The following is a 27,863-nucleotide window of genomic DNA, read 5'->3' as shown; positions in this document are numbered from 1 at the left end:
ACCCAGACTAAGAAGAGAGTTGCTGATCTACCTGGGAAAGTAAGTCCGTGGAAATCCTACAGATCACGAGGGTCAGGACTGCAACGGCTCGTCCGGATGGCACAGGACAGGGCGGAGTTGCAGCCCTGTCGAGTCTCCAGCCGCTAACAACCCAAGGCAGCTTAGCTGTGAGTGGACGTAACCGTTTCACGCTCCCTCCAGCACAGGCAGACTCACCGCCCCCTTCCAGGCCCTCCCACGCTCCACAAGACCGCTGCAAACCATAAAGCCCTGCCGCTGCCCTGGCAACATCGGGAAGGCTGGAGCTGGCCTCGGCTCAGGCTCACCCATCCTTCTGCTCGTGGTCAAGCCTTTTCTCAACTCCTGGAAAGCTGAAATGGGGATTTTAGTTCACTTTCCATCCTTCCATCCTTTTGTGAACACGCTGGTCATTGGCTCCATGCGAGGCACTGGGACAGGCAGTAAGGTGGGCAGCCCAAAGAGCACAGACCTACGTTCAAAGCTCGCTTCGTCCTCCCTCGGGAAGGCGGCCTTCGCCTCCGGGGAGCAGTCCTTGAGCAATTTCCTTCACCTCCTTGGGGCCAAGGGAGGGGAGCAAAATGAGTCACCTTGACCTACAGACATATACTGTGGGTCACGTGGGCCATTTTAAGTTTCTCATCACGTTTTTTTAAAATAAAGATTTTTTTAAGTGGGCATTAATTTTCATAAAGCATTTTATTTAACCCACCTGATCTGAAAATAGCATTTCAGTGTGTAATGGACATGGAAACCTTTTTAATGAGATATTTCACACTCTTTTGTTTATCTCTTCATGCTAAGCCTTTAAATGCTGGTGTGCATTTTACACCTCAAGTTGGCCCAGTTCCATTCCCAGTGCTCCCGGGCCACAGGGAGCCGGGGCCGTCGTGATGGAGAGTGGACAAGCAGAGCTGGCAGGGTAAAGCACCCAGGACAAGGTCTCCGTGCTCTCTGCGGGGGCTATTGTTGTAGGAAGCCCTATGGCATTGCCTGGTGTAGCGTTGCCTGGTGTAGAGTCAGCGCTCGCTCCCATAAGGATGGCTGGTGCTCTTACAAAGAGCTCCCTCATTAGCATGCACTGGCGGTGAGCCCAATCACCTTGATGGAGGTTGGGGGGAGAAGATGTAAAGTGGACCATTTCCTAGGATCTGCTCTAGGAAGCTGGCTTTGGGTTGAGAGAAACAACAGAAGCACAACGGGAGGCGTGCAGTCCCTGAACTCCAAGCTCCATGGTCTCCTTTAACGACAGAATGGGAAATTCACTGTTTTGTAACCCCTAAGGAAGAAATGGGTCTAGGCAAGTTCATCAATGTCTGCGAACACCAACTGGGTGAGGAGTTGATGGGGATCTGTACGAGGGGAGAGTCAGGGCTCCCACAGCCAAACCCACTGGTCAATGCTAAGACAGTTAAAGCAGAACAACTGGACAATATCGGCCTTCTGACCCCATCCATCTGGGCAAGATCCTCACTTACCACCACACACACGCAGACACACACCCGTGATGTTTGCACACGCACAATCATGAATCTAAATAAATCTGTAAGCTAACTATCAGTTTTCAAGATATAAAGGAAATATGGAAATAGGAAGCTTTGCAGACATAGCTGAGTTCCCATGAGGTCCTCGGCGTGGACTCTACTCGAGTGTCTGATGTCCTTATAAGAGACACAGAAACAGAGACATGGGGAGAGCACCCCAGGAAGAGAGAGGCAGACTGGCGTGAGAGCACTCCAATCGAGCCGCCTACAAACTGAGGCACTCCAAACCCTGCCGGTCCTTCCCAGAAGTAGGAGTGGGACGTGGGACACATTCTCCCTCCAATTGTCCAGCAGGAAGCAGCGCAGCTGATGCCTTGACTCGGGGAGCCCTGGCCACTGGACCTCCACTTCTAAAGAGCTCTCTGGCTGGACTTGCCACAGACAGATGGGTTCATTCTTCGGGTGATGTTATTATTAGGTGCCCCCCTCACACTCATGATTGTGTTTGCACCACTGTTGTAGCCATTGTGTCTACCCATAGCATTGAGGGTTTTCTCTTTTTCCCTCAACCTCGCCAAGCCTTTTCCGGGGACTTGACCCTCCTGACGGCATGGCCAAAGACCAGGAGATTCAGTCTAGCCATCCTCACTTTGAAGGAACAGGCTGCGATCCTTCTTCCACACGAGAGCTTTATTCACTCTGCTGGCAGTCCATGGTGCGTTCGATACTTGTCACCGACACCATCATGCAAAGGCACCCATTCCCCTGTGGTCCTATTCTTCATTGTCTGGCTCTCATGTGCATACGAAGTGACTGGAAGGAATCCTTAGAAGCAAGGAGGACGAGACATTGTCTCACTTGGTTTGGGCACGTTGTCCAGAGAAACAGGCCCTGGAGTGGACATCGTGCTTGGCACAGGGGGGGTTCCGTGGAAGAGAGGAAGGCCCTCAAGGAGATGAATTGACAATGGTCCCAAATAGCCTACGAAGATGAGGATGATGAAGAACCAGGTAATAGTTCATTCTGTTATACACAGGGTTGCTATGAGCCAGAACCAGTTCGTCAGAACCTGACAAAAACAACTACTTCCAGAACCAAGAGAGAATACATGTGTTGTTGTAAGCCATTCAGTTTATGGTCATTTGTTACAGAAGCCGGCCTTCAGCGACTATTCCACTGAGGCTGAGGACCACAGGAGTAGAAAGGCTTACCAAAATTATCACTGGCTGGAAGATTCACCTGGGAGCCACGGGGGAGTAAGGGTCTTGGCTAGAGGCTGAAAGACCCACCCCTCAGGCAACAGGGGACTAGTTACTACGAGGACTGCAGCAGCTTCCCTCTTGTCTCTCTCCATCAGGATGTGGTCAAATGTCCATGCAGACCCCTACAGGTGGCCACAGAAAATGAACACAGGGGCTCTGGGGGACCAGTGCCCCAAAGCACCCCAGACTGGTTCCCTTCCTCCAGAGACCATCTCTGGTCTTCATTTCTTCTCCATCAATTATTTCCCCTCAGTGGTCTCCCGAGTTCGTAACCTTCCCCTTGCTGCCTCTTCCAGGACCATGCATGACTCTAAAAATGCTTGGAAACTCGGTGGTTCCGCCCCATGCTATGCCAGCCTGTGCCTACTCTGCCCAGCTCAGCTCAGGAATTCTGTCACTCCCTGTGGGGCAGCCCCCAGGACAACCAAGCAGGAAACTATTCGCCTCTTTTATGACCCAGTAATGGAGAAAAGATTGACGCTGTCAAGCATTTCATCTTTCTTGGGTCCACAATCAATGACAGTGGGAAGAGCAGTGAAGAAATCAAGCCACGCGTTGCCAGGGGTAAATCTACTGCACGGGACCTCTTTAAAGTGTTGAAAGACAAGGCTGTTACTTTGAGGGCTAAGGTGAACATGACCCAAGCCATGGCATTTCGAATGGCCCCACATACATGTGACAGCTGGACATGGAAGGAAGACTGAAGAAGGACGGATGCATTAGAATTAGGGAGCGCGGAAGAAAACCAAAATTATTACGACTACCAAAAGAGCAAACAACTCTGTCTTACAAGTAGGGTCATGATGCTCCTTAGAGGCAAGGATGGCAAGACTTTGTCTCATGTACTTTGGACATGTTCTCAAGAGACCCGTCCCTGGAGAAGGACATCATGCTTGATAAAGAAGGGGGGAGGTGAGAAAGAGGGCGGCCCTCGACCAGATGGATTAGCACGGTGGCTGCAACAATGGGCTCACGTGTCAAGAACCGTGCTGAGGCGAGCTGAGGGCCAGGTGGTGTTTCCTTCTGTCGTACATGAGGTCGAGATGAGTTGAAGCCATACTTGATGGCACCTGACGACGACGACAATGGGTACAAAGAGCCCCTGGGTGGTGCAAATAGGGAGCATGCTTCCCTGCTTTCCAAATGGTTGGAGGTTCGAGACCACCCAGACCCACTTCAGAAGGAAGGCCCCGTGATTTACAAATGAACCGCTGACGATTCTATGAAGCACAGCAGTACTCTGACACACACGGGGTCACCATGAGTCAAAATCAACTCCATAGCAACTGGTTTAATGCTTAGAACAAACCCCACCTTCTCCGTCTCCACCCAAACCCTGCCACCTTCTTCACTTTTTCCTGACCTGCACTGTGGGTTCAGGGAGGCCCTCTGCCCCTGCCCCTCGACAGCACTATACCCTTCTCCCCACATGCTTTCCGGGGTGCTCCTCTCTGAGTGCTCTTCAGAGAATGTCATGGATACGATCTCAAGCTAGTGTGGGGCACTTGGAACATAAGGATCCATCGTCTGCCTGGGCTCCACCACCCTCGTCGGTTTCCTCCCTGCCAGTTTCCCAACTTACCCGTCCTCTGGTCCTGTTCTTTCGCTTGGGGACATCCTCTTCTAAATCCTCTTCTTCATTTCCTTCTTCTGCATTCTCATCATTTTCCAAAACCCTCTGAAATGGCAAGAAAACACAAAGGAGGATTGTAAAATGAAGGGCAAAGGAGATGATCACGGGCGAATCAAGTGAGAGAGGTCGGTTTGCCCCCTTTGGGTTGTTGTTGTTGTTCTTGTTGTTGTTGTTCCTTCACTAAGTGAAGAGGGTGCTGTGCTGGCAGAGAGGGGCAAGCACCAGCCACAATGAGGTATCCCACTGCTCAAACTAGGATGGCGAAGATGTGTTTAAAAGAAAAGCCAGATGAGAGGCATGTGGGGAAATGGGAAGACTTCTTCCTTGCCGTTGAGAAAGTAACGTGGCAGAGCCCTTGTGGCAAACCATATGACGGTTCTTCAAAGGGCTGAAATAGAACTACCATAGGACCCAGCAATTCTACACCCAGGCACAAACCCCAAAGACTCAACAGCAGGGACTCAAGGACAAACCTGAACACTTGAGTTCACTGCAGCCCCGCCCACAATAGCCAAATGGCAGAACCAACCTAAATGCCCATCCAGAGACAGTTGGATAAATGCAGTCCTCCACACACAGAACGGACAACTACTCAGCCAGCAGGAGAAATGAAGTCCTGATGCCTGCTACCAGACGGACGGACGGAGCGGAAGACGGCGTATTGAGTGCGGCGAGTCAATTACACAAAGATAAACATGGACTGACCTCACTGATGTGAAAAGACATGAACAGGCAGGTGTGGCACTGTGTCTTTTCCAGGTTGGGCCGCTAACCGCAAGGTGGGCAGCTCAAACCCACCAGACACTCCCAGGGAGAAAGAGAAGGCAGCTGTTCTACTCGGCCCCGCGGGGTCCACACGAGATGCAGATGCCTCAGCGGTAGTGGGCTCGGTGTGGGTTCGCAGATGCAGGAGTTCAGAAGTGACGGGGATGGAAGGGCGCGGCAGAAAGCAAGCTCATGGTGACGGGGAAATTGCACCGATGAAGGGTCGGTAGACGGTCATGATTGTCGTTGCTGTAACTAAGCCGCACACCTGTGAAAAGGTGACTTCACCAAAGTCGTGTGCTAGACTAACTGCAGCAGAGACAGGAAGAGGGCATGACTGTGAATTGGGTGTGCTTTCTGAGTGCTATCCTCCTTTAGAGCTGTTTACATGGGCTCTGACAAGAGCACCTCAAAAAGATGACGTAGACAGCTTAGCAAGCAGCGAGTCTATCCTAACGGGGGCAGAAATCGCTCAGAGAAGATGAGGTGGTTCCACAACGCCAAGAACGATTGTCACAATGGCGTGCGATGCACATCTGGGAAGGGCTCAGTGGTGGCTGTTTTCCTGTATGGATCCCCGGCAGTGACAAAAGAGGTGACATTTAAAGGAGAAAAGCAAAAGACACCACGACGGAGGAGTTTGAGGGGTTACAGAAATGTCGTGCTAGAAGGCACATGTCTGGGCTGCTTTCTACCCCCATAAGCACAAACAGTCTCCAGGGAGTCCCGTGGCCGAAGGGGCTATGAATGAGGCTGCTACCCATCAAGAGTTCGTCTCAGAACCCCAAGGGGGTTCTAGCCTGTCCCATAGGGTCCCCAAGTGTCGGAACCAACTCGGTGGCAGTGGGAAGAACCACCAGGTAAGGCAGAGCTGAGGAAACGACCCAAGCAGGTTGAACTCTGAAAGAGGAGGCAGCACAGCCTTGTGAATGGGATGATGGAGGAGGGAGGGAGGGAGGGAAAGACCACCACGAGCAAACACCCAGGCAGGGAGAGGAGCATGGCTGTCCAGGGAGCAGAGAGAGGCCAGTGTGACCAGAACTCAGGGGTGCAGGGAGAGATGGCATCGTGGGTCCAGGAAAGGAGGCAGGCACCAGTCACCAGGATTGTATCCACCCACCCGGAGACGATGGTGTGAAAATCACACAACCTGGCAAGCAGCTTAGGCAGCCAGCACTGCACATCTGGTTTCCTCATCGCTGGTCCAGCACCTTTGGCCTGACCTCAAAGCACAAAGCCCCAGAGGGGCTGCTACTCAGTGATTTCTACAGCCTTCTTGCCAGGTGTTCTGTCCCACCCAATCACAGGGGTCAGGAAAACGCTAAGTTCCAAATTCCTTTTATCAGACTCAGCAGGACCAACAACGCCTTCTCTGGCTTCTCTACTACGTTTACTTGGGACGGGAGCAGACCAACCCGTCAGGCAGACTTTTGAAAGAAAATCAGCCCTGTCTGGCTGGATACAGCCTCCAGCACAGAGGTAGGAAACTGACCGAGCCAGCCTGCAGGCCTCTCTGGTCAAAACTGAACTTACTGGCTTTCTGAACTGCAGGTGGGATGGACGGGTAGAGAAAGCCAAGCAAGGCAATGACAGGCCACACACTGGGAGACATTCAGTGAAAGACAGGATGGAAGGATGCGAAGTGCCTGTGTGGTACAGACAGTACACACATGCTTGGCTGCGAACTAAACGTTCAAGTCCACTCAGGGGCAGTGCCAAAGAACGGCTGTGGGTCAAATTCCAAGTAAATCAGCCACTGCAAGCCCTAGGGAGCACAGTCCTGCACTGAGACACACGGGTTCACCTCAAGTCAGCTGGATGGCGACTTGGGGCGGGGGGCTTCACTGAGTTAACTATGAGGTGGTGCTTATGAATGTTGCTGCTCTTGGTATCGTCAGCTTGCCAACCATCGGGGTCTCAAAGCCATGTCATCTTCTAAGTTTCAAGGACCTTGATCTGTACCATCATTGCCTCGGGCATCTCTCGAATCAACTCTGACCCTACTCTCGATTGACCCTGAATGTGGGTTCCAGTTGGAAGCTGAAAGACCAGGGAAGGCAGCTCAGTGAGTCCAGAAAGGACACGTGGTGTCCGAGGCCAGTAGTCAGCTGAGATCTCCCCAGAAACTCTACGCCGCCCTCGGTTCAGCTGCTTCCCTGTGTCTTAGAACCACCCTCGAGTCTGGGCTTCTGGTCTCAGTCATGACAGTGGCTCCTCCCCATGGGCCTGTATTTCCCACAATGCAGTAGCTTCTGGACCCGAGCCAGTGGGGAGCCAGGAGTTCCCAATGAACAAAGCTGGGGGCCCAGGAAGGAAGAGTCTCTCCAATGTGAAGGGAAAGGTGTGTGCTCAAGCTAAGCAAGGACCCCAGGAGGACGTTAGCTCCTTGCAAACAACCTTCCCCAACAGATTCTTTGGTGATGTTAACAAGGTTCGTGACTGTGCTAAGGGTACTGGAATTCCTTTTTTCAAACACCGTTGTCTCTGGCATGGAAGATGATAAAAATTTCATAAGTTATGTCCTTCCTTCCACTCTTTGCCCCTCCATGTAACTGTCAGAAGGGTCTTTCTAAAACATGTCCTCTGCCCTCATTGACATCCTCCAGTGGCGGCCAATTCAGTTCTTGCGGAACCACAAGTATGTAGGTGCCATCACCTGGGAGTCTTGCCTAGTCTGGTCCCTGGCCACCTCTCCAACTCCATCCGAGGCTCTTCTCCCCGGGGTGCCAGGCTCTGGTCCTCCCAACCCAACAAACACACTGTCCTCTGTCTGGAAAGTTTCCCTCCGGGGTTCCCCTTTATTAGCTTCTCCCCTAAGCCTCCCTCTGCCACTTTATCATCCTTAGGACTATACCAAAAATCTGTCCTTTGTCTTATACAAAAGAAATCTTGTTGGTTTTTTTCAAGGGTTAAACGTGATTAGCGATTGTTTTGTCTGTTTACTTGTTCTCTGTCTAGATGCCACACAGGAATACGAGGGGGTACCCCCCAAAAGCCAGAATCCCCACCCACCAGCAGCGTTGTGTTTAAATACTTTCACAAAACCACCTTATCACCTTCAAAGTATTCTCCATGACATTTAGCACATTTGTCGGATCTGCAATCCCATTCTTGGAAACATTTCCCAAACGCATGTTTGTATGGCTGTCAGCAGCACCTCCCTGTTTTGTTTTTCTTCTCCACCTCATCTAAGTGGTCAAATCGCTGTCCTTTCATGTCCCTCTGCATCCTCAGAAACAAAAAAGAACTTGCAGGAAGCAAGGTCAGGTGGGTCAAGTGTGTGGGGCCAGAGAGGCACGCTGTGTTTTGCCCAAGTCTGGAACACTGAGATGGCCGTGTGGGCTGGTGCATTCTCGTGGTGGAAAGGCCAGTCCCGGATAAGCCACAAATCAGGCCTTTTAGAGTGCACATTGTTAGGCAATCTTTTCATAACCTCTAAATAAAAACTTGATTAACAGTCTGACCTGGTGGAACAAACTTCAAATGCACTACAAATTGGCATTTTCCTGTTTGGGAAGTTGACACACATTCAGAACAAGGTTTGTCATCAATCGACATGTCACCTTCTTGAAACGAGAAAACCACTCGTACACTTGAGTTTTTCCCATAGTGTTGTCTTTGTAAGCTGTGTTCAACATCGCAACAGTTTCTGCGGCATCTTTCCCAAGCAGGAAACAGAATTTCACAGCCGCACGCTGTTTTCTTAGATTGGCCATCACAAAAAAATGAGGTTCTAGAGAAACTACTTTTTTTTTTTTTTGAGAAACTACTTTTACCAAAAAAAAAACCAAAAACAACTCACTGTGACCAGAGAGAACCTTCCCAGGCAATGCCACTAGGTGCAAAATGAATTGTTCAATGCTCGCCTAGCCGGAGAGGGAAATTTGTACTACGAAAGCTGAGCAATTCTGGTATTTGGGGGTTTGGGGGGGTACACCCTCATATAAGTCTACAAGGGGAGGGGCCGGGTCTTAGTCTGTTTCCTCATCAGTATGTACTCAGAGCAGGGCATTTCAGAAGACTGAGTACGGTTCTACAAAATAATTCTTACCAAAAGAGGAAAATATATAGGACAGATCTTCATATTCTCAGTGAAATCTTGACTTTCTGGAGTCACTGAGCCCCCAAATCGAATGTCCTGAGATAATTTTTAAATGTTAAACATTAAGTCAAAACTACCTCCACCATGGGCTACATTAATGATACTATCAATGAATAGAAGGTACATATCGGGCTACTTACTTCAAGGTCAGCAATTAGGAACCGCAGGCCAGCTACACAGGGGAAGAGTAAGGCTTTCTACTCCTATGACCATTTCCAGGCCGAGACATTCAGGGGCAGTTCTACCCTGCCCTATAGGACTGCTATGAATCAGCAACGACATGATGGGGGAGGTGCGTGTGTGACTGATAATGTTCTCCAGCATCAAATGACAAGGATCGCTCCAAGACGAACCAAAGAAATATAAAACCAGAGATGCGTGAATGGACTTTGGCCTATTCTAGGCACTCTATGAACGATCAGTCCTTCTGACATGTCCTTCCTTGACGGGTGACCTTATGAAGAGATCACCTCACTGTATGGGTGCTACAGCAAAGTGTGGTGAGGAAATCAGATGGAGCCTGGCTGTCAGACAGAATAGCACCTGGGGTCTTGAAGGCTTGTTTTCAAACAAGCGGCCATCTGAGTGAGGCATCGACTATGTAAACATGGAAGTACACCAGTCTGAGTGATCCAAGGATTGTAAGTAATATAATCCAAATCTAAGGGAGAAAATGCCATCAGAGTTTAAATTGTAAATCTCTGGTTTGCAGAAGGCTCTGGATGACAGTGGAAGCCCAAGACCCATTTGCAGGGTCCCCCAATGGATTCTAAGTCTCTGGTGAATCCTCTCAGCACAGCTGAGGAATGTGAATAGCCCTCTTCTCAGACAAAGAGCATGGTAAAGTGATTATGGCAGACATAGTTAAGTCAATGTAATGTCTTATATCATATGGGCTCCCTTTAAGCCTACCTTAGAGCTGTTTCGGTTTTGAAAAAAAGGGGGGGATACAAGTGAATTAAGCCCCCATTAAGCCCTTTGACCATGGGCGAAGGCTATGAATAGGCTTACTAACATGCCGAATGCTTTGGAAAACGGACTGTGGCCAATGGAGTCAGGTTGAAGTTTTGTACCCTATCATTCGATCTTCCTTATCATCCATTTCAATTGGTTCTAGTTTTTAATATTATCTGCTTTCTCTGCAATTGAGGTGTCCATCTGTTTTACTTTGTTGTTCTGTTAATTTTCGTCTGTTTCCTAATGCTGTTCTATATAGGAAATTCCGGATAAATTATATATATATCTGCAGTAACTGGATTACTGGTTGCTGAGGGGTATGGCAGGGGAGGGGAAGGGAGGAGAGGGGAGGGCGGGGGAGGGGAGGGGAGGGGAGGTGGAATGGGAAACCAGTAAGGCGGAGGACACGAAGGAAGAAAATGTTCTACAACCAATTGTGGTGATGACTGTACAACTCTTCTTGGTGTGACTGGAATTTTATGATATGTGACTTATTTTTTAAATCATTTTATTAGGGGTTCATACAACTCTTGCCACAATCTATACATATATCCATTGTGTAAAGCACATTTGTACATTCATTTCCCTCATCATTCTCAAAACATTTGCTCTCCACTTATGCCCCTACTTAGCACCAGGTCCTATTTTCCCCTCCCTCCCTGCTCCCCCTTCCCTCATGAGCCCTTGATAATTTATAAATTATTTTTTGTCATATCTTGCCCTGTCCGACATCTCCCTTCAACCACTTTTCCATTGTCCGTCTCCCAGGGAGGAGGTCACAAGTAGATCGTTGTAATCAGTTCCTTCTTTCCAACCCTCTCTCTCTACCCTCGCCACTCATGCCACTGGTCCTGAAGGGATTATCCGCCCTGGATTCCCTGTGTTTCCAGTTCCTATCTGTACCAGTGTACATCCTCTGGTCTAGCCAGACTTACAAGGTAGAATTGGGACCATGCTAGTGGGGCAGAGGGAGAGGAAGCATTTAGGAAATAGAAGAAAGTTTTATTTTTCATCGTTGCTACATCGCACTTTGGCTGATATGTGATTTTTATGCCAATAAAACTGTTGGTAACAAAAACTATCCCCTAAAAATTTCTTGAAACAAAAATAAAAATGTTGTTCTTGTAATTAGGTACAGTCAATTTTCAACTCACTGGCAGTGGCCCCATCTGACTACCCCATGGTTTCCTGGCTGTAATCTTTACAGGAGCAGGTTACCAGGTCTGTTCTCCCAAAGAGTGTTTGCACGTTAGCACTGTGCCCCCATAGGGCTCGCTGAACAAAACAACCCAGCTTACCTTAATTTTTAAAGTACAGCTGCTTGGAGTGTTGTGTCCTTAGAAAGAATTAACTATCTGAGATCGAACTGACACACCAAACGGACTCTGAGTGTTAGCAAGGAAGCTTAGGGCCGTGATGTTTAAGATCATTTTAAGTTTTAAGATAACTGGGGGGGGGGCAGGAACCTTGAAGAATGGTAGTACAGCCTGAAGACTAGAACCAATGTCACTGCATTGTACACACACGATTACACTGGTCTCTCCCTGGCTGTGTATAAAACCAAACCATCGACTCTTTGGTAGCCCTAGGACTCACCCTGCCCCTGAGAATTCCCAAGATTGTAACCACACAGAGGAGAAGAACGCTTTGTCTTTCTCCCATGGAGCTGGCTGGTGGTTTCGAACGGCTGCCCTTGCAGTCAGCAGCCCAATGCATAACACCACTATGCCACCAGGGCTCCTTTTGGCTGTGTATACTTTTGTACCCCATCCCCACCCCCAAAAACTTTAATGCTGGTTGAAGGAAGGCAGGAATAAACAAATACAGTCCGTTTACTCCATGTACACTTTATTTTGCGAAGTAGAGCCAATAGAACACAGACACTCCTTGGGCCCTTTCCTAGGGGAGAGGGTGGCCACGCGTTCTAAGCACAGTGGACTGTAGGGTTACCTTGGGGAAAATGCTCACCGATGAAGAGAGCTGCCTCAATTGGCCCGATGCTTCTTGAGAACTCAACCCCCCACCAGCACGGAGAGGGAAGAGCTGCCCATCACTTGAGCAGCCAAACTGTTGTTCACTGCTTCAGAACCATTTGCTGATACATTAAAACGCTACTAATTGAGCACAATTGACAGATAGCTGAGTAGGTAAAACAGAGGCCACAGGTCTTGACGTCAGTGGCCTGATGTCCAAACCCAGAGGGGGAACACTTACAAGGTGGAACGTGCCGGAGTGGCAGGGGTGAGAGGGTCTCCCTCTACCCGGGAGGAGAGCAAGAAAGGCGGTGCCGGGGCTGCACCGAGGGATGGGACAAACGTGCGCTCACACGCACAAGAAAAGGCCAAGCCGAGAAGAGCACGAGGGAAGACAGCTGTGGGTCAGTGCAGTTGGGTAAAGAGCCGAGGGCGTCAGGGAGGGTGGAATCAGCGGGAAACAAGGTTAAGACCAGTGAGTGCCAAGGGCACGCATTTTTAATACATTTATGAGGAAACCGAAGGTTGCACAGACTTTGAGCCGGGGAGTGGACAGATGAGGAAGGAAGGGCTACGCGTGGGGCTACTTATAAGAATGGGCACATTCACGCATGCATGCATTCGCCAATTCTCGATTGTGCACCTGCTGTACTATCCCTGGGTGGGGCACACAGTTCACACACTTCCCGCTAACAGGAAGGCTGGAGGGTGGAGTCCGCCCAGAGGTGCCTTGGAAGAAGCCCGTGGCGTACAGTTCTCCTCTGGGACAATGGGTCGCCATGAGAGACAATCAACTTGATGGCAACTGATGGACTATGTGTGTCAGACATACCAGGGTTCAAAAGACACAGACTCTTACCCGTGAAGAGCTTGCATGCTCAGGGAAGAAAACAAAAGTAGTATGACAATTACATTATAAAGCCTGGTAGATGGCGAGCAGAGTGATGGGGGACAAACAAAGACAAAGTTGCGGACTCAGGAGCACTGGAAGGTGGTAAGGAAGCTGGTGTGACAGCCAATGAAGGGGTCAGGGGGGCCTCACAGAGGAGGAAAAGCTTGAAGAAGGCAAGGGAGCCAAGCACCCGGGCACAGGATGAGCCGAGCAGAGTCAACAGCCGGAGCAAGGCGCGAAGACAGGAGCACCGCCAGAGGCCCTTCCAAAACCCAACACCGCCATCCAGTTGGTGCCCTCGAGGACAGGGCAGAAGGGCCCCGGAGGCCTCCGAGTCTCAGTCTTGATGGGAGCAGAAAGGCTCATCTTTCGCAACGAAGCGGCTAGTGAGCCCACACTGCTGGCCTGGGACAAGGGTTCGTGGAAGCAGTGAAAAGCTGCTGGTATGTCGAGAGCAGACTGAGCCCGGGAACACGAGAGGCACTGAGTCAAGGAGGGGAAGAGGACCTATCCCTCTGACCCTCCGGGATGACAGGGCCTTACTTCACAAGGCTCCCTCCCAGGCATGAGCAGGGACGCCGGCTCGAAGGTGGCTCCAACACTGAGGAGAGACCAGAGCGCCCTGGCCGGGGGAGTAGCGGGACAGAGGGGGAGGAGGAGGGGTGTTCTGGTTTTATTTGATAGGCTGGGTCCACAGGATTCCTGGCACATCTTTTACTAGGTGTAAGACAGGGGAAGGGACGTCCAAGATGCCTCCAGGGTCACTTAATGAAGATCTCCGCTAAGACTGTAGCTCAAGAAGGGAGAAGCAAGAACCCTTATAAGCCCTGTTATGGCGACTAAATGGCCAACACTTGGCAAGTAAGCTTGACATTGGAGATGAATGGCACAGGAAGCCAGCCTCTCAATTTATTCCACCTCCTTACTGATACTTGACTCTGTGTGAGGCACCACCAAGGGCAACATGGCAGCCTACTCTCTGACTTCACGGAACTCCCGGCAGGGTGGTGCTTATGAAAAAAAGTGGGGGTTGGGGGGGGAGAGAAAGAAGTGTATTAAAATTAACAGGGTCTTATTAAGTACACATATTATTCGAGCCAATATTAATTTTTAAATTAGTCCACTGGACTAACAGACCACACCATTACCCCAAGATCAGAAGAACTAGATGGTGCCTGCCTACCACCACTTCGTGCTCTAAAAGGGGTCACATTTAGAAGGTCCTGAGCTGAACCAGAGAAAAAAGGAAACAAAACTCAAAATCCTAAGCACGACCAGGCTCTACGGTCAGACCAAGACTGGCCGAACCCCTAAGATTATATATGGTCCTTCATCACCTCTCAGTCTGGACCTGAGCTCAGCCCCACGGCTTAATTTTCAGCTAAGCAACAGACTGATCTATAAAGGGAACAGGAATTCCAGGGAAGTACCCACACCTGATAATAACCAACCATTTGAGACCCAAAGGGCAGCCATTTACTCAATGACGAAATTCCAGAGTCAGCAGAAATAGAAACAGGAAGTGCAGGGAGGAAGTGGAAGAGGTGACACTACCTGGTAGGATGGCCGTCAACGACATAAAACAAAATGTGCATGAATTGTTGATTGGAAAACGGATACATGCTGCCCTGTAAAACTTCACCTGTTTTACTATAGTTTCCAAAATAAATACTGTTTCCTGAGGTTTATTATATTAACTCCTTAAATAATTAATTATATGAGTATTAGTCAATAGTTGTGATAAAATTCATCCCTTTGCTTGGGCTTTTCCCTTGGTTCTTTGGGAAAGATTCCCCCAGTCGGGAAGAGTTACAGTCGCCCTCATTTATCACGGGAGGTCTGGTACGTTCGCCCGGTTGATGGGCGTCCCCAGCAGCTGTAAACCAAGGATGCTCCCCCCCTTCTGCCACAGCTGCCTACTGAATGGTATGTTATCTTGCAGGGATTGGCCAACAGACTGTAAATGAGGTGATTTCTTTTTGTTGTTTGAGTTTCTTTAATGTTTCAAATGAATTTGTAGGTCACTAAAGACTCCACGACCACTTCCTCCTTTTCCTCCTGTTTGAGCCACTTTTCCTCCTGTTTGAGCCACTTTTCCTCCTGTTTGAGCCACTTGGACCAAGATTTCAATCAGAGGGGGAAGGAATTGAGAGAGGTTTTTTTGTTTTTTTTCTTCCCGTGAAGCAATTTTTTCCCCCCATGTGAAACCCTCCATGTTTTTGTCCCCCTCCCCTTCCCCGTTTGTCACTCTGTAACTGAGGTGATTTGTAGCCAGCAATACAAATGAAGTGTTTGCGGCCTTCTGAGAGGCGATTGGTCAACTCATGGCTCTGGTGGGAGGAGCCATGCCTTAAAAGTGACAAGATGCTTTTATACTTAAGCATCCAACCCCACAGAGATTTTTTTTGAGATGGGAAGAAGCAGGAAGAGCAGCAGCAGGAAGAGAGGAGACTGGACAGGCAAGGAACTTCCCAAAAGAGCTGTGCTGTTACATGAGCCCAGGCTCTGACACTGTCAACGGACAGACTGAAAGGTGCTCAGTGGTGACAGGCAGCGGGTCCAACAGAGTCGTCCTCAGGGCCCTATCCTACAGAGCTCTGCAGTGTGAAGCTTGCTGACACCTGTCCTGCACTGAAGGAGGTTGACTTTGTCTGCAGGCTTCCTGTGTCTAAGGTATACCCTGCCCTGTTGCTTCCTTAATAAGCCACTTAACCAAAATTCAAAGTCCGAAAGCTACGGGTGGCCATTGCAACAGGTTCTCGAGCCCAGAAGCAGAGAGGGCCGTGAGAGGGCTGAGTGGTTTCCGGACTGATAGAAGGGTTGGAGAGTAAAGGTCCATGCAGTGTTGTATAAAACTCGGATTAGTGTTAATACAGTGCCCATTAGGCAATCGTGACGAGAGAGAGAGAGAGGACAAACCAGACCAGTAGAAGCACATGGGTAGTGAGGGGACTCCATTCGTGTGGTCAACAGGTGTCACAAGCAGAGACAGGAGCAGCCCTCCCTGCCTGGAAGGTGACTCCTAAGCTAGATGGAAGGATGAACAGGTGGGGAGGTGACATGGCTGAAGTCTGTGGCACTGGAGCCAAGGATGAGGTATGAGGAGACGAGGGGACTGGCCAAGGCTCCGAGCCTGGACAGAGAACTGGACATTCCCCGAGCCTTGGACGGGTCTGCTGAGTGTACCATAGTCTTCTCAGGATCCAACGGGTTCTGCACACAGGCGGCTGGCTCAAGACACACCTTTGGAAGACACAGGGAAATCAGGAATGGGAACTGACTTCAGGGAAAGATGAACTCTTCCGGGGGATGTGTTAGAGGGGAGCAGGGCCATAAGGCAGGTTGAGAGGCAGGTCCAGAGCCCGTGCTGGCACTCTGGAAACACAGTGGCCGTGCTGCAGGGTGCTCCCTGGCGGGCCAGCAATACCTGGATTTCCTGGATGTTTTCCTCCTCTTTGGCCTCCACCTTCTTCTCCACCCCCTCGCCACGGAGCAAGGCTTCCAAAGTAGTGCTTTCTGAGGTGAACCCATCCTTCTTCAGGGGCAGCTCCACTTCTGAAAACAAGCACAGAAAGGCCCGGTCAGGCTGTGGAGGTAGGAGGGAAAGGAGAGACCCTCCGAAAAGCAGGCAGGACCAGGGCCCGAGGAAGGAGTCAAGGTGGCTGACGGCAGAGGGACACTGGAGTTGGGGCTTTCTGTTCCCAGTTCATAAGGCCAAAGAATGCAGCCAGGGCCGCAGCCTTGGAGACAACAGAGGCAGAGCAGACCTTGGGGTCAGAGAGCCCAATCTCAGATCTGCTCTGCCTCTGTCTGGGCCCAGCGACACTGGCTGAGGTACGTCAGGAACCCAGAGCCCATTTCTGTGTCTAGGAAGTGAGGTTAGCAATGGTTGACATAATGTGTCATTGACGTGGTGGCCTCCATTATCCCAGGAGAGATCAGTCCCGAGAGCAGGTGGAAAAGATGCAGGGCAGCGAGAAAGAGGAAGACCTTCCATAAGCCGGACCATCACAGTGGCTGCACAGATGGGGAAGACGGCACGGGGTGTGGGCAGCGTTTCCTCTGTGGTTCCCTGGGGGTCCCTAGGAGTTGAACGGACGCAATAAAGTATCTCAATTCTGGTCTCACAACGTCATTTCTTTGCTCCGCTGGAGCTCCATGAAAAGCCATGTCCACCGCCGAGTGGCTTTTCTAAGCAACCCAGTGGGCAAGCAGAGGAGGCCTCTAAACCAAAGGACGGGAAGGAGTGTGCGCAAAGGCCCAGCAAAGCCCACGTTGGCAGAGTGAAAGCTGCAGTGTCTGCTCTCGTGCAGAAGATAGCCGGAGTTTAATACGCCGCCGGGGGCCTGAGTGACCATTACCAGCTGAGCAGAGTCAGCACTGACCAGGAAGAGGCCAGAGAGAAGCTGAACCCCTTCTTCAAAATGTTCCCCATGAACGCCCAACCAAAAGGAGGCTAGTGTTTGTTGATTTGCTTTTGTGGTTTTATGGGTTGTTGGGTTTTTTTTGAGGGGGGGGTTGTTTTTTGGTTTGGGTTTGTTTTGTTGGGTTTTTTTTGCCTTCTAACTAAAAACAGAAACCTTAGACTATATTCAGTATGGTCAAAAGTTGGAAAACCCAAGTGCCCATCAATATATGAACAGATAGACACAATATGGTACATCTACACAATGGAATATTAGTCAGCCATCAAGACACACAAAGTCCTAACACAGGGAAATCATCGAGCTGAGTAGGCAGGCAAACATGACGAGGACAAATACTCTATCACCACATTTCCAGATGAAACGTCAAGAAAAAGCAAATTCAGAGAGACAGAAGTTTATGTGTGGTTCCCTGGGGTGGGAGGAGGGAGACAGATGAAGAGAGTATGGCTTAGGCAATGCTATAAAGGATTTTAAGTGATGACAATTTTGGAAACAGAGTGGTTTTTGTCCATCACGGTGAATGAAGATGTTGTCGCCGACTTGCGCATGTAAAAAGTGGTCGGAATGGTGTGCTTCACATACCTCGTGCCAATAAAACATAAGCAGGAAAAACGGCAGCTCGGGTATTGTTGTTGTTGTGTGGTGCCGAGTTGATGCTGAGCCACAGTGAGCCTCAAGGGCACACTGAATGTTCCAAGGGTTTCTGAGGCTGCAAGCCTTGTTATGGGAGGGCTTCATAGAGTGACTTACCACAAAATACTTCTCCAGCTTCTGCGGTGCCTCCTACCTCCCTTACACTGGCAGTGAAACGCATGGCCCCTACAGCTGCGCTCAGGACGAGCATGCCGCGGGGCGCGGCAAGCAGGAGGAAGGAAGTGGCCCACTTGTACACAGAATGGAGGTGACTTTAGGGTGGGGACCATTTATAGAGGGGGGTGGGCAGGATTCAGGGGATCTGCAGCCGTCCCCATGCCCCAGAAGTGATGGTGGGGAGCTGTCACCACTGCAGCTCCGGAAGGAACAAGCGGGAAGCCGTTGCCAAGAATCTGGCAACAGCCCCTAACAGAGCCCCAGACCAGGGCTAAAGGCATCTCCTAGCCCCTCTCTCCTGGCTCCCATGTTGTGCCTTCCGGCTGATACCTGCCTTGGTCAACCTCAGATGGAAGCCAGGCACCTCAGTGATACAGCCCACTGAGGTCAGCTTCCTGGGGGTGAAACAGCAGAAAACAGGAGGAAGATGGGTCTGGAGGAGCTAATGGAAAAGAGCCAGCCCCGTGTCCTTCTGGCTCTGCTGGGTTTTACTTACTGCAACCCAACTAGAAGGGCCCCACACCTTCTGGCTCCTCCCACCAAACCGGATCCAGTCCTCGAAAAAGAAGCAGGTGGGCATCAACCATGGGTGGCCAGCCTCCAGCCAAAGGAAAAGGGAAGGAGAAACTATCTCAAGTTCCCTGAGGAACAAGGTGTTTGGAATTCTTATTCATAAACAAAGGGAGCCTGGAGAGTGGAGGATCCCACTCGCGGAGAAGCCTTACCACGTGCAAAACACATTCCTCTCACCAACAACTACTTATGGGCTTCTGCCTCTACGTCCACAGGTGGTGAACCCAAGAAAACTGGCCCCTGCCTAGAGACTGAAAAAAAATACACACAGTTTTCCTTCATAACACTAATTAATGACAATCTGTAATTATGTGTGTAAATATATATATATACACATACACACATATTTGTAATTGAATATACGTATATATATATGTGCACACATAATTACAAATTGTTATAAGCTTTACGAAGGAAAACACGGGTAAAAAGTCAAATAATAATAGAGTGGGCCCACTTAGCTCAAGGGCCAGGGGAGGTCTGGGTGACAGGGTGGCATTTAAGGTGCGTGTCATAAACTGTCAATGGTCTGCTTTAATGAGTTCTGGTTCACCGTGCCACAGCCCGCCCGGATGACACGTTGTTCTTTCTCGCCAATCTGAGCAGTCTGCCACATGTCTCATCTAACGCAACTAGCGCTTGCTGCCTCCTCCTACCCTGTCCTCCGAAGAGAACAGCTGGCCACCATCCCTCATACTTACCATCATCAGACAGAGTGTTGAAGTTCCTATTTAAGTATCGCTTCTCAACACGTCATAAATCCCGTTTCTAGAATCGCACCGCATTTGAGAGCTGAAAGGGGCCCGACAGAACATCTAATTGAAGCGTCTCATTTTATGAATGAGTCACTCGAGGCTCAGAGAAGTTAAGTAACGTCACCCAAAGCTGCACAGCTGGTTTCGAGCAGCGCAGGGCGAGAGCTCAGCCAAACGAGCTCGTCAGGACACCGCTCCTACCCTAACAGCGGGCCGGCTGAGCCCGCGCTGAGCCCACACGCAGAACACTGCACTCCAAGCAAACCGAAGGCAGGGGCTCTTATGACGCTAGCTCGCTTCACTCCCACAATCACTCAGGAGGGCAGTACAGTGACTCCCTTACTCGGATGAGGATACTGCAGCTGACAGGCTTCCGAAGGTGAACGTGAACAATACAAAGTGTGAATCTAGGAAACATGGAAATTGTCAAAAATGAAATGGAATGCTTTCAAGGTAGAAATCCTAGGAATTTAAAAACCCACTACCATCTATAGTCACTTCTGATTCTTGCACCCTTATCTATCCCATAGGACCATGTAGAATTGTCCCGTGGGTGTCCAAGAGCATAACTTTCCCCAGGAGTTTAAAACCCCATCTCTTCCCCAAGGAGCAGGTGGTGGTTTTGAACTGCTGATATTTTGGGTACCAGCCACTATTCCACCAGGGCTCCCGTTGATACTGTGAATACTACATAAATAGTAGACGCATCATTATCAACGTTTGAGTAATTCTGATTTTAATGTTACAACAGCACCATCCAATCAAAAGAAAACGGAAGTCTGATAATGTCATTTTAAGCCTTCCTGTAGCCACATTTAAAAAAAGAACAAGAGACAGGGGCAGTTAATAACGCTATGTGATTAACTCCACGTAACTCAAATCTTTCTTTAACACGTGTTCAATTAAAATCTAAAATGCAATGTAAACTATGATGTTTTGTGTTCGTTCCTTTGCATTCTCCAAAATCTGGTGTGGATTGTACAGGATATCTCAACTCGGGCTCGCCGTATCTCCTGGGCTCAGTAGCCACACCTGTCTCCTGGTTCCTGTAGGGGCCGTTTACTTCTACTCGAGGCTTCCCAAATACCTTGACGTGAATGCTTTGAAGACCCCTGGTCATAGCAACAGTAACATCCCATACGACCTCACTTCCTAAAATATGAACGCTAAATGTGCTTCTTAAAGGCAACCTACTTCATACCCTGCCGAGGGCCATTCCATGAACAGACAGCATGCTGGGTTGACCACTAGCAAACTCTAGTTGCAAAGCACTCTGGGTAAGGCTCTCAAGGTCACAGTGAAAAGGTAACCCCTCTCAATGAACCAGCAGAGGGTACATTTTCTAGCTCCTGACTATAAAAGGCTGAGTGGGGGAGGAAGGTAACACATCCACATCCTTACCCACTGTTCATCCTGGACCTGCTTCTTACTGAACCCCGAGGGATTTCATTGATTCCATTTGTTTTCTGATCCTTCTTATCTGGATAGAGGGTTTAGTCATTCTTTAAATACACACATTTTGAACCTCACACAAACTAGGGGACCATGTAACCCGACAGAAGCCATCAAACATTTAACTTAAAAAAAATCCATCACACACACACACACACACACATAATTCATCTTTAAATTAGCCTGATTTGATACACACAGATATAAACCCAAGGATCGTTACTCTCTCCAGATCGGTAGCAGCTGTCACCCAAGCCAGCCGCCTCCCTAGGCCCCCGTAAGCAGCGCTGCCTCCACTTCTAATTGGGAACAGAGATACTCCTTGGGTGACTTCCAGCACGATCCATCACACCAGAGACAGCTTCTGTGCAGACCGAAGCAAATCGGTTTCCAAATAAGAAGAAAAAAAAAGGCCTCTTAAACAAACAAGGATGGAAGCCCATAAAGTCTTTTTAAAAATAAATAGAAAGCAAAGCCAAAAAAAATTGCCAGTACAGTGGCTTCTAAGACAAGGCACTGTCCCCACATGGAAAGCCCAGGCACAGTCTTGGACACAGATGCCCCACACCCGCCACCCAGTGCCTCGAAGGAAAGACAAGCTTCCACAGTTCCACGGGCTTGCTGGAGCCACGAAGCTCATTAACAGGATGTGGCGAGATGAGTCGGAAAGCCCGGCCTGGGAGCACAGTGAGTCATTAAATCCTAGGTCATTTCAAAATGCAAACGCCTTTGATGGCACCGGCCCGGACTCCTTCTCCTTCATGTATGGTGCAGGGCGGTAGGCTGGGTACCTGGAAGTCCTACCAGATTATAATAAAATATCCCACCAAAAAAAAATTCCCCAGATTAAGACAGTTTTTCTTTGGGGAACTATACAAAGAGAAGAGCTGTCTGTTAGCTGTCGAGTTTGCAAGAGAAGCCATCTTTCGGGAGCCGGTGCTCTGCCAACAGACAGGCTGCCCCAAGGGAACGCGTGGCGAAACACCCCGACAAGGCGCATCCATCCATCCATCCATCACGAGCGCGCTCGAGGCAGGGGTCTGGAGATGGAGCTGCGATGCACAGGGGAGGGGAGAGCCCAGAGACAATGGCAGACAACCCTCCCGCTGGATCAAGCGGATTCAGAGGGTTTTTGCTTTGTTTTTTTTACCTACTTCTCGTTTCTCTTAAGGAACATAAATGTGCAGATTTGTCTTCTCCGGGCAAAGTCTTTTCAGGAGTGAAACTCATCATATTTCCTTAGATTGTATGCATCAACTTACAGCAAGGATTGAGGAGCGTAAGAATCAGTACGTCCACTGCTGACCACTTTGAAAGGGATCACAACACAAGGTCCTGGATAGAGTGGGAGAAAAAGGTAGAACAAAACACGAAGGACAGAGGCAGAGGGAACCCTAGTCACCTTCGGGTCTGGAATCGAACGCACCCCATGGCTCAACTTTGAGCCCAATAACAGCAGAGAGGTAGCAAAGGGCGGCACTTGCCCAGGGATACAGCTCAGGACAGCAGGGAGGAACTACAAGAATGAACGGGAACAATCAGCCTGGGGAGGAAGTGGGCAGGGCGCCTTTACACTGTGGGAACTACTATCAATGTGCGTGAACTGTTGAATGGAAAACCAATTTGCTCTGTAGACTTTCACCCAAATCACAGTTTAAAAAGATAGGGAGACTGGTTTATAAAGAAAGAAGTGGAACCCAAACCGAAAAGCATCAGTATTTCATTGACTCCCCATCAGCTCATCAGCTGAGCCTTTTAAGACCAGGAAAAGGGAGACTATTGCTATCTCTTACCAACAGGGAAGGGTGTGGAGGTGGTGTTATGAATTGATGGTGCCCCCGCCTCCCCTCCCCCACCCACAAACTCTGAGTCAACTTGGCTGGGCCATGATGATCAGTGGTTTGTTGATGATGTGATTATGTAATTTTGCACTTGTGTGATGAAGGAATCACCTCCAGGAGGCAACCTCTGGCAATCACCCAATCAGCGGGAAGAGGATTCCGGTGGGAATGCACCCATCTTCAGGTCACAGCCCGGATCCTTTCTTCCACGGAACAGTGAGTGGGTTTCAACAAGGAAATGAAGCAGACCAGGGGAAAACTGAAGGAGAAAGAGTTTAAGAAGAAAGGAAACCCGCAGAGTTTATAACTGTCTAACTTTAGGGGTTCAGAAAACTGTTGAGTTGATGCAAAAATGTAATTTCCTGTGTGCACTGCAAGGGGAATCCCCCTGAGTTATGGCCTGCATCACCTTTTATAAGAGATAAAGGCAAGATACAGGAGCAGAGAAGGAAGGAATACAGACCGCCACGATAGAAGAGCTGGTAACAAAGCGCTCCTCTGGACCCAGAGTCCCTTTGCTGAGAACCTCCTAGACACAGGAAAAGATCTGACTCCAAGACACAGGACAATCACCCAGGAGCAGATGCGGAAAGGCTTTGGCAAAGACCACCTTCCAGAGCACAAAGAGAGAAAGAAAGGCTTGCCCTACTGTCAGAACCCTGAATTTGGATTTCTAGAACAGTCCAAACCAATCCCTGTTAGTTACAGCCATTCACTGTGGTGTCTGTCCTAACAGCACTGGATAACGCCAACAGGGGGTAAAAGCCTCACTTCCTGAGATGCCCCAAGAACCTGCCTGCTCCTTCCTCCAGGACACCCTTGTCTTGGTGGTGTCTAACTCCCTGTTTCATGACTCATGAAGCTCTAAATAGAGGAGCTCTCCCTGAGAATCCATCTCCCAGGCTGCACCCTTCAGGCCCTTGTTCCTGCTTCTTTTAGAATCCCAGGATAGTTACACCACAGGGGGGCTGATGCTCCATCCCACCACCCTGCTTCAATCCTTCCAAGATCCAAGGATGTGGACCATAAATAAGCATCCTCCTACTCTGAGCTTCGTCCTGCCCCTAACTGGCCAGCAAGCCAAGGAGTTGCCACTTGGGAAGGATGGGCAGGATAGACGACAGAAAGAAACAGTGAAATCTTCAAAGGAACCTGGAAAACTGGAAGCACAGAGTGCTCAGGGATGAAACCTCAGCCCGACGACCTTCTAGCTGCATGCTCCCCACGCCCACCCCCCAGCAAACATTTGCCCTTGACATCCTACCCACTTCCCTGGGTTGGAATGGGCGCATAAGGTAATGGATGTAAGCAACCTGGCACAAGGAACTGCTGGAGGATGTCACCTCCCTTTGTGCCCCCAAAAGCTTCCCTTCACCCGGTACATTTGCAAAGGCTCCTGGGCTTCTGACACTCGGACCACCAGGAGGAGCAGAGCCACAGCTTTCCCCACCCCTAGTTTGGGCCCACAGAGGAGAGGGAAGAGGCAGGGCGGGGTGCGGGGAAGACTGCGTCTGAGATCCTGTCTGATGGCCACAGCACCGTGGTGGCCATTACTCCTGCAGGCTGGGAAAGACATCCTGGCAGGGTCACAACCACAGGTGCACTGCTACACTAACTCCTGCAGCAACTACAGAAGGCCTCCTCTGTGGCCAGGGAACCTGGTAGGTGGCGCATTGGGCTGCGAGCCACAAGAACGGCAGTTCCACACCAACAGCCACTCAAAAAGAAAGATGAGGCTTTCTACTCCTGTAAAGATGTACAGCCTCAGAAACCCACAGGGGCAGTGCTACTGTCTCCTAGGGTGGCTACGAGTGGGAATGAACTTGATGGCGGTGTGTGTGAGTGTTCTACGTGGCAGCTCCTGGATGGTGGCCAAAGGTTCACACTCGGCTGCTGATGAAAAGATTACAAATTCAGGTCCACCCAAAAGAGCCTCGGAAGAAAGGCCTGGCAGTGTACTTAGAGGGGAGGTGGAGCCAGCCCTTAACAACCCTGTGGAGTGCAGTTCAACTCTGATACCATGGGGTCTGCCATGAGTTAGAAGCAGCTCCACAATGATGGGTACTTTGTATCGGGCATCCTAGCGGCTAGGGACACAGTGTAAGCACAAAGTAGTGGTGAAACAATAAATCAAATAGAGAAGTAACCCATGATATAACAAGTGGAGCTCAGGACTTGGGAGAAAGCTATCAAAGGAGATGGGAAGTGTGCTCAGCAAAGTGCAAGGCTGCAGGAGGGGATCAGGCTGACACTCAGCAAAAACCGCTCCAAGTCAAACAGCCACAGTGCCCGGGCCCCCATGTGAACCGGGGGTAACAGGAGGCTGGTCCAGGGAGTTACAGAAAGCTCAAAGGCCTCACAGGCCACCACAAAGACCTTAGGCTCCTAATGGGGAGTAGTTGTAAGATTATAAGCAAAAAGAGGGTGCCTATATGTTTAACTGGATCACTGTGAAAAATAAGGGGGTGGGGTGGCTGGGGGGATAAAGGCAGAGACTCCTAAGGAGGTCATTGCAAAAAAACAAAACAAAACCGGGGTTCAGGAGAGAATCTGCGTGGCACACAGCCAGTCTTGTCCTCGTGTGGGGCTTATGTCTCATCATCTGTTCTATCCTGGGGGCAAGAAAGACAGGTAGGGAAGCTGTCCCTGACACCTTCACACCCAGGAAGCCAGGATGGAAGTCAGATGTACAGCCAGAAGCCCAGTGCTAAGGGGGTAACAGCGTAGAGCAAGTCAGGCCCAGGCCACGGAGGAACGTTTCACCCAGAAGAAAGTGAGCCAGCCCAGCCAAGGGCAGGAAGAAGGGGCCAGCCAGAGGAGTCAGCCTTGGCACACCAAGGGCAAGCGGGGTCAGGAAAAGCTGGGAGCAGGGGAGCTCCCTTCCACCCCTATGCCCTGGGTCACAGAGCCAGGCTTCTGGGAGCAAGGGGAGCTTGTGCAGGTTGAGTCCACAGCCAGAAACCAGGTCTTCTCTGCTCAGCATCTAAGACTAGGGTGTTTAAAAGGTTCCAAAGGAGAAGGCATCCTCTCCCCAGTCCACATAGCACCATTTCCCAGCTGGGAAGCGCACTGCTGACAACAAGCCCAGCATTGGTGCGGGGACAGGAACTGTACTAACAGAGACACCCAGGGTGCCTCCTCACACTTTGCAAGTCCTCCAAGCAGCCGCCCACACAGCTCTCAGAAAAGGCCCGAGCAGGGGCAGAGCAGTGGCTCTGATCTGCATCCTCCAGGTGAGGAGGGAGGCTGGAGAGGGAAGGTAGTGTGTCCAACACCAGGGCCAGGGGGTCAATCGAGCTGCCCTTAAACCAGGCCTGACCAGCACATTTTCCCTTGCAGGGAAGATCCTTTTGATCTAAGAGCAAAGAGTAATAAGATGCAACTGGGTCTGGGTCTGGGTCCACCCCCAACCCCACACCCCAGAGCAGGCTGGAAGCCCAGCCCTGTCTCTCTCAGAGAAATGAGGATGAAGGGAAAGAAGTCTGCATGCAACACAGCCAACATGGGCACAATCCTTCCTTCTTCTCTTTGTGAAGCACCCAGCTTGTGGCCAGAAGGTTGGACGTTCAAGTCTACCCAGAGGTGCCTCGGGCAACGTGCCTGGTGATCTGCTTCAGAAAGGTCACGTCCCTGAAAACCTAGGGAACAGTTCTGCTCGGCACATATCTACAAGAACTGCATCCACCAGGCAGACACAGGTGAAGAAACTTGCGTTTGTTTCCCTCCGCGGGGCATGAACAAGGGAAGAGGCAGTGATGAGGCAGGGAAGCTCCTCCCTCTGATAACCTCGTCTCTAACTGTGGCTTGTCTGGGTCCCACCACACAGCCCCCGCCAAAGAACCTCTGCAACCCACAGATGCCCAGCTCCTCTGCCAGCTGGCTCCAGGAGGGCAAAGGGAGCAGACCTCAGGTGGGCACACGTGGTCACCTCTCTCCAGCTCTCCGACTCAGACCTGCAGGCCTGCAGGATGGATGGCTGCAGGCTCCGATGCTGCAGGAAGGAGATAAATGACTGGTCATTTCCCCCTGATGCACTTGAAGGCATCCATTCTCCGAGCCGTACCAAGCTCAGCCAACCCCCCCGGCACAGAGCAGATAAGCACTGACAGATGGGGTGGGAGTAGAGCGTCCTTCCCCCTCAGAAGGACACAGCCAGACTCCTCAGCAGGCCGAGAGAAGGTCATGTTGTCCATTGGCTCACACCTGGCTGGGGGCTCCCGGGGTCCTCTCTTTCGCCGCCCCCTGCCTGGCTCATCCATCTGAGGCGCCCACGACTGGGGGGGAGGGCCAGGGGGCAGAGGGAGCTGCTGACAGGCTCATCAATCTCGGGCTACATGCTTGGCACGTCAGCCTTCCTTAAGTTGTTCCTGGACGGGAGGGTGTCTGAGGAGTCAGGGCGACTGTCTCCAAGAGGAGAGAAATCACCCCGAACCCCCGAAAGCAAATGGTGGGCGAAGCCTGGAGACTATTAAAATGTGGGCCATGTACAAGAGCAGGAGGGAACTGATTAAGATGCAGGATTTTCAAAAGCTAGGGAAGTTGGCCACAGCCCGTGCCCATCTGTAGAGTTCTGGCAGTTGGGAGCGGCAGGGACAGCACCCAGGCGGCAGAAGCAGTCTCCATCCCTGCCTGTGGGCCAGGGTCCCTCCCTGGGGCGCCGCCCCTGAGAGGGTCCCTGTGACTTGCTCCTGGGGCCTCGGAGACTGCTATTGCCATGAAGGTACCTGCCCGCCTGTTGGGGGAGTCAAGATGCTGGTCATTCATCCCTAGTCACCAGGTGACCACCGAAAATTAAAAAGAAAAAAACCTAGACAAAGAACCAGAAGCTCATTTTTGGTTGCCTCCCTGGCCACCACCCTTGGCATTTGACAAAGGTGCTGAGAGTCTAACTTAGCCCAGTGTTCGGGGGCAAGCGACTG

At 50.4% G+C, this 27,863-nt stretch overlaps 1 protein-coding gene across 1 annotated transcript in view; it reads right to left on the bottom strand.

The window, feature by feature from the left end:
- Positions 1 to 27,863, bottom strand: part of DPF3 (double PHD fingers 3) — a 210,744-nt gene that overhangs the window by 102,159 nt on the left and 80,722 nt on the right. The window contains exons 7-10 of the mRNA XM_075531690.1: positions 16,514 to 16,641; positions 16,115 to 16,329; positions 13,630 to 13,687; positions 4,347 to 4,442 (exon numbers count right to left, since the gene is read on the bottom strand). Coding sequence (XP_075387805.1) covers positions 4,347 to 4,442; positions 13,630 to 13,687; positions 16,115 to 16,329; positions 16,514 to 16,641 — 497 coding nt within the window. The remainder of the gene's footprint in view (positions 1 to 4,346; positions 4,443 to 13,629; positions 13,688 to 16,114; positions 16,330 to 16,513; positions 16,642 to 27,863) is intronic.

The sequence above is a fragment of the Tenrec ecaudatus genome, chromosome 14, assembly GCF_050624435.1.
Source record: "Tenrec ecaudatus isolate mTenEca1 chromosome 14, mTenEca1.hap1, whole genome shotgun sequence".
In the NCBI taxonomy this organism is placed as follows: Eukaryota; Metazoa; Chordata; class Mammalia; order Afrosoricida; family Tenrecidae; genus Tenrec; species Tenrec ecaudatus.
Note: the sequence above shows the minus strand (reverse complement) of the source record. Positions and strands in the feature narration are given on the sequence as shown.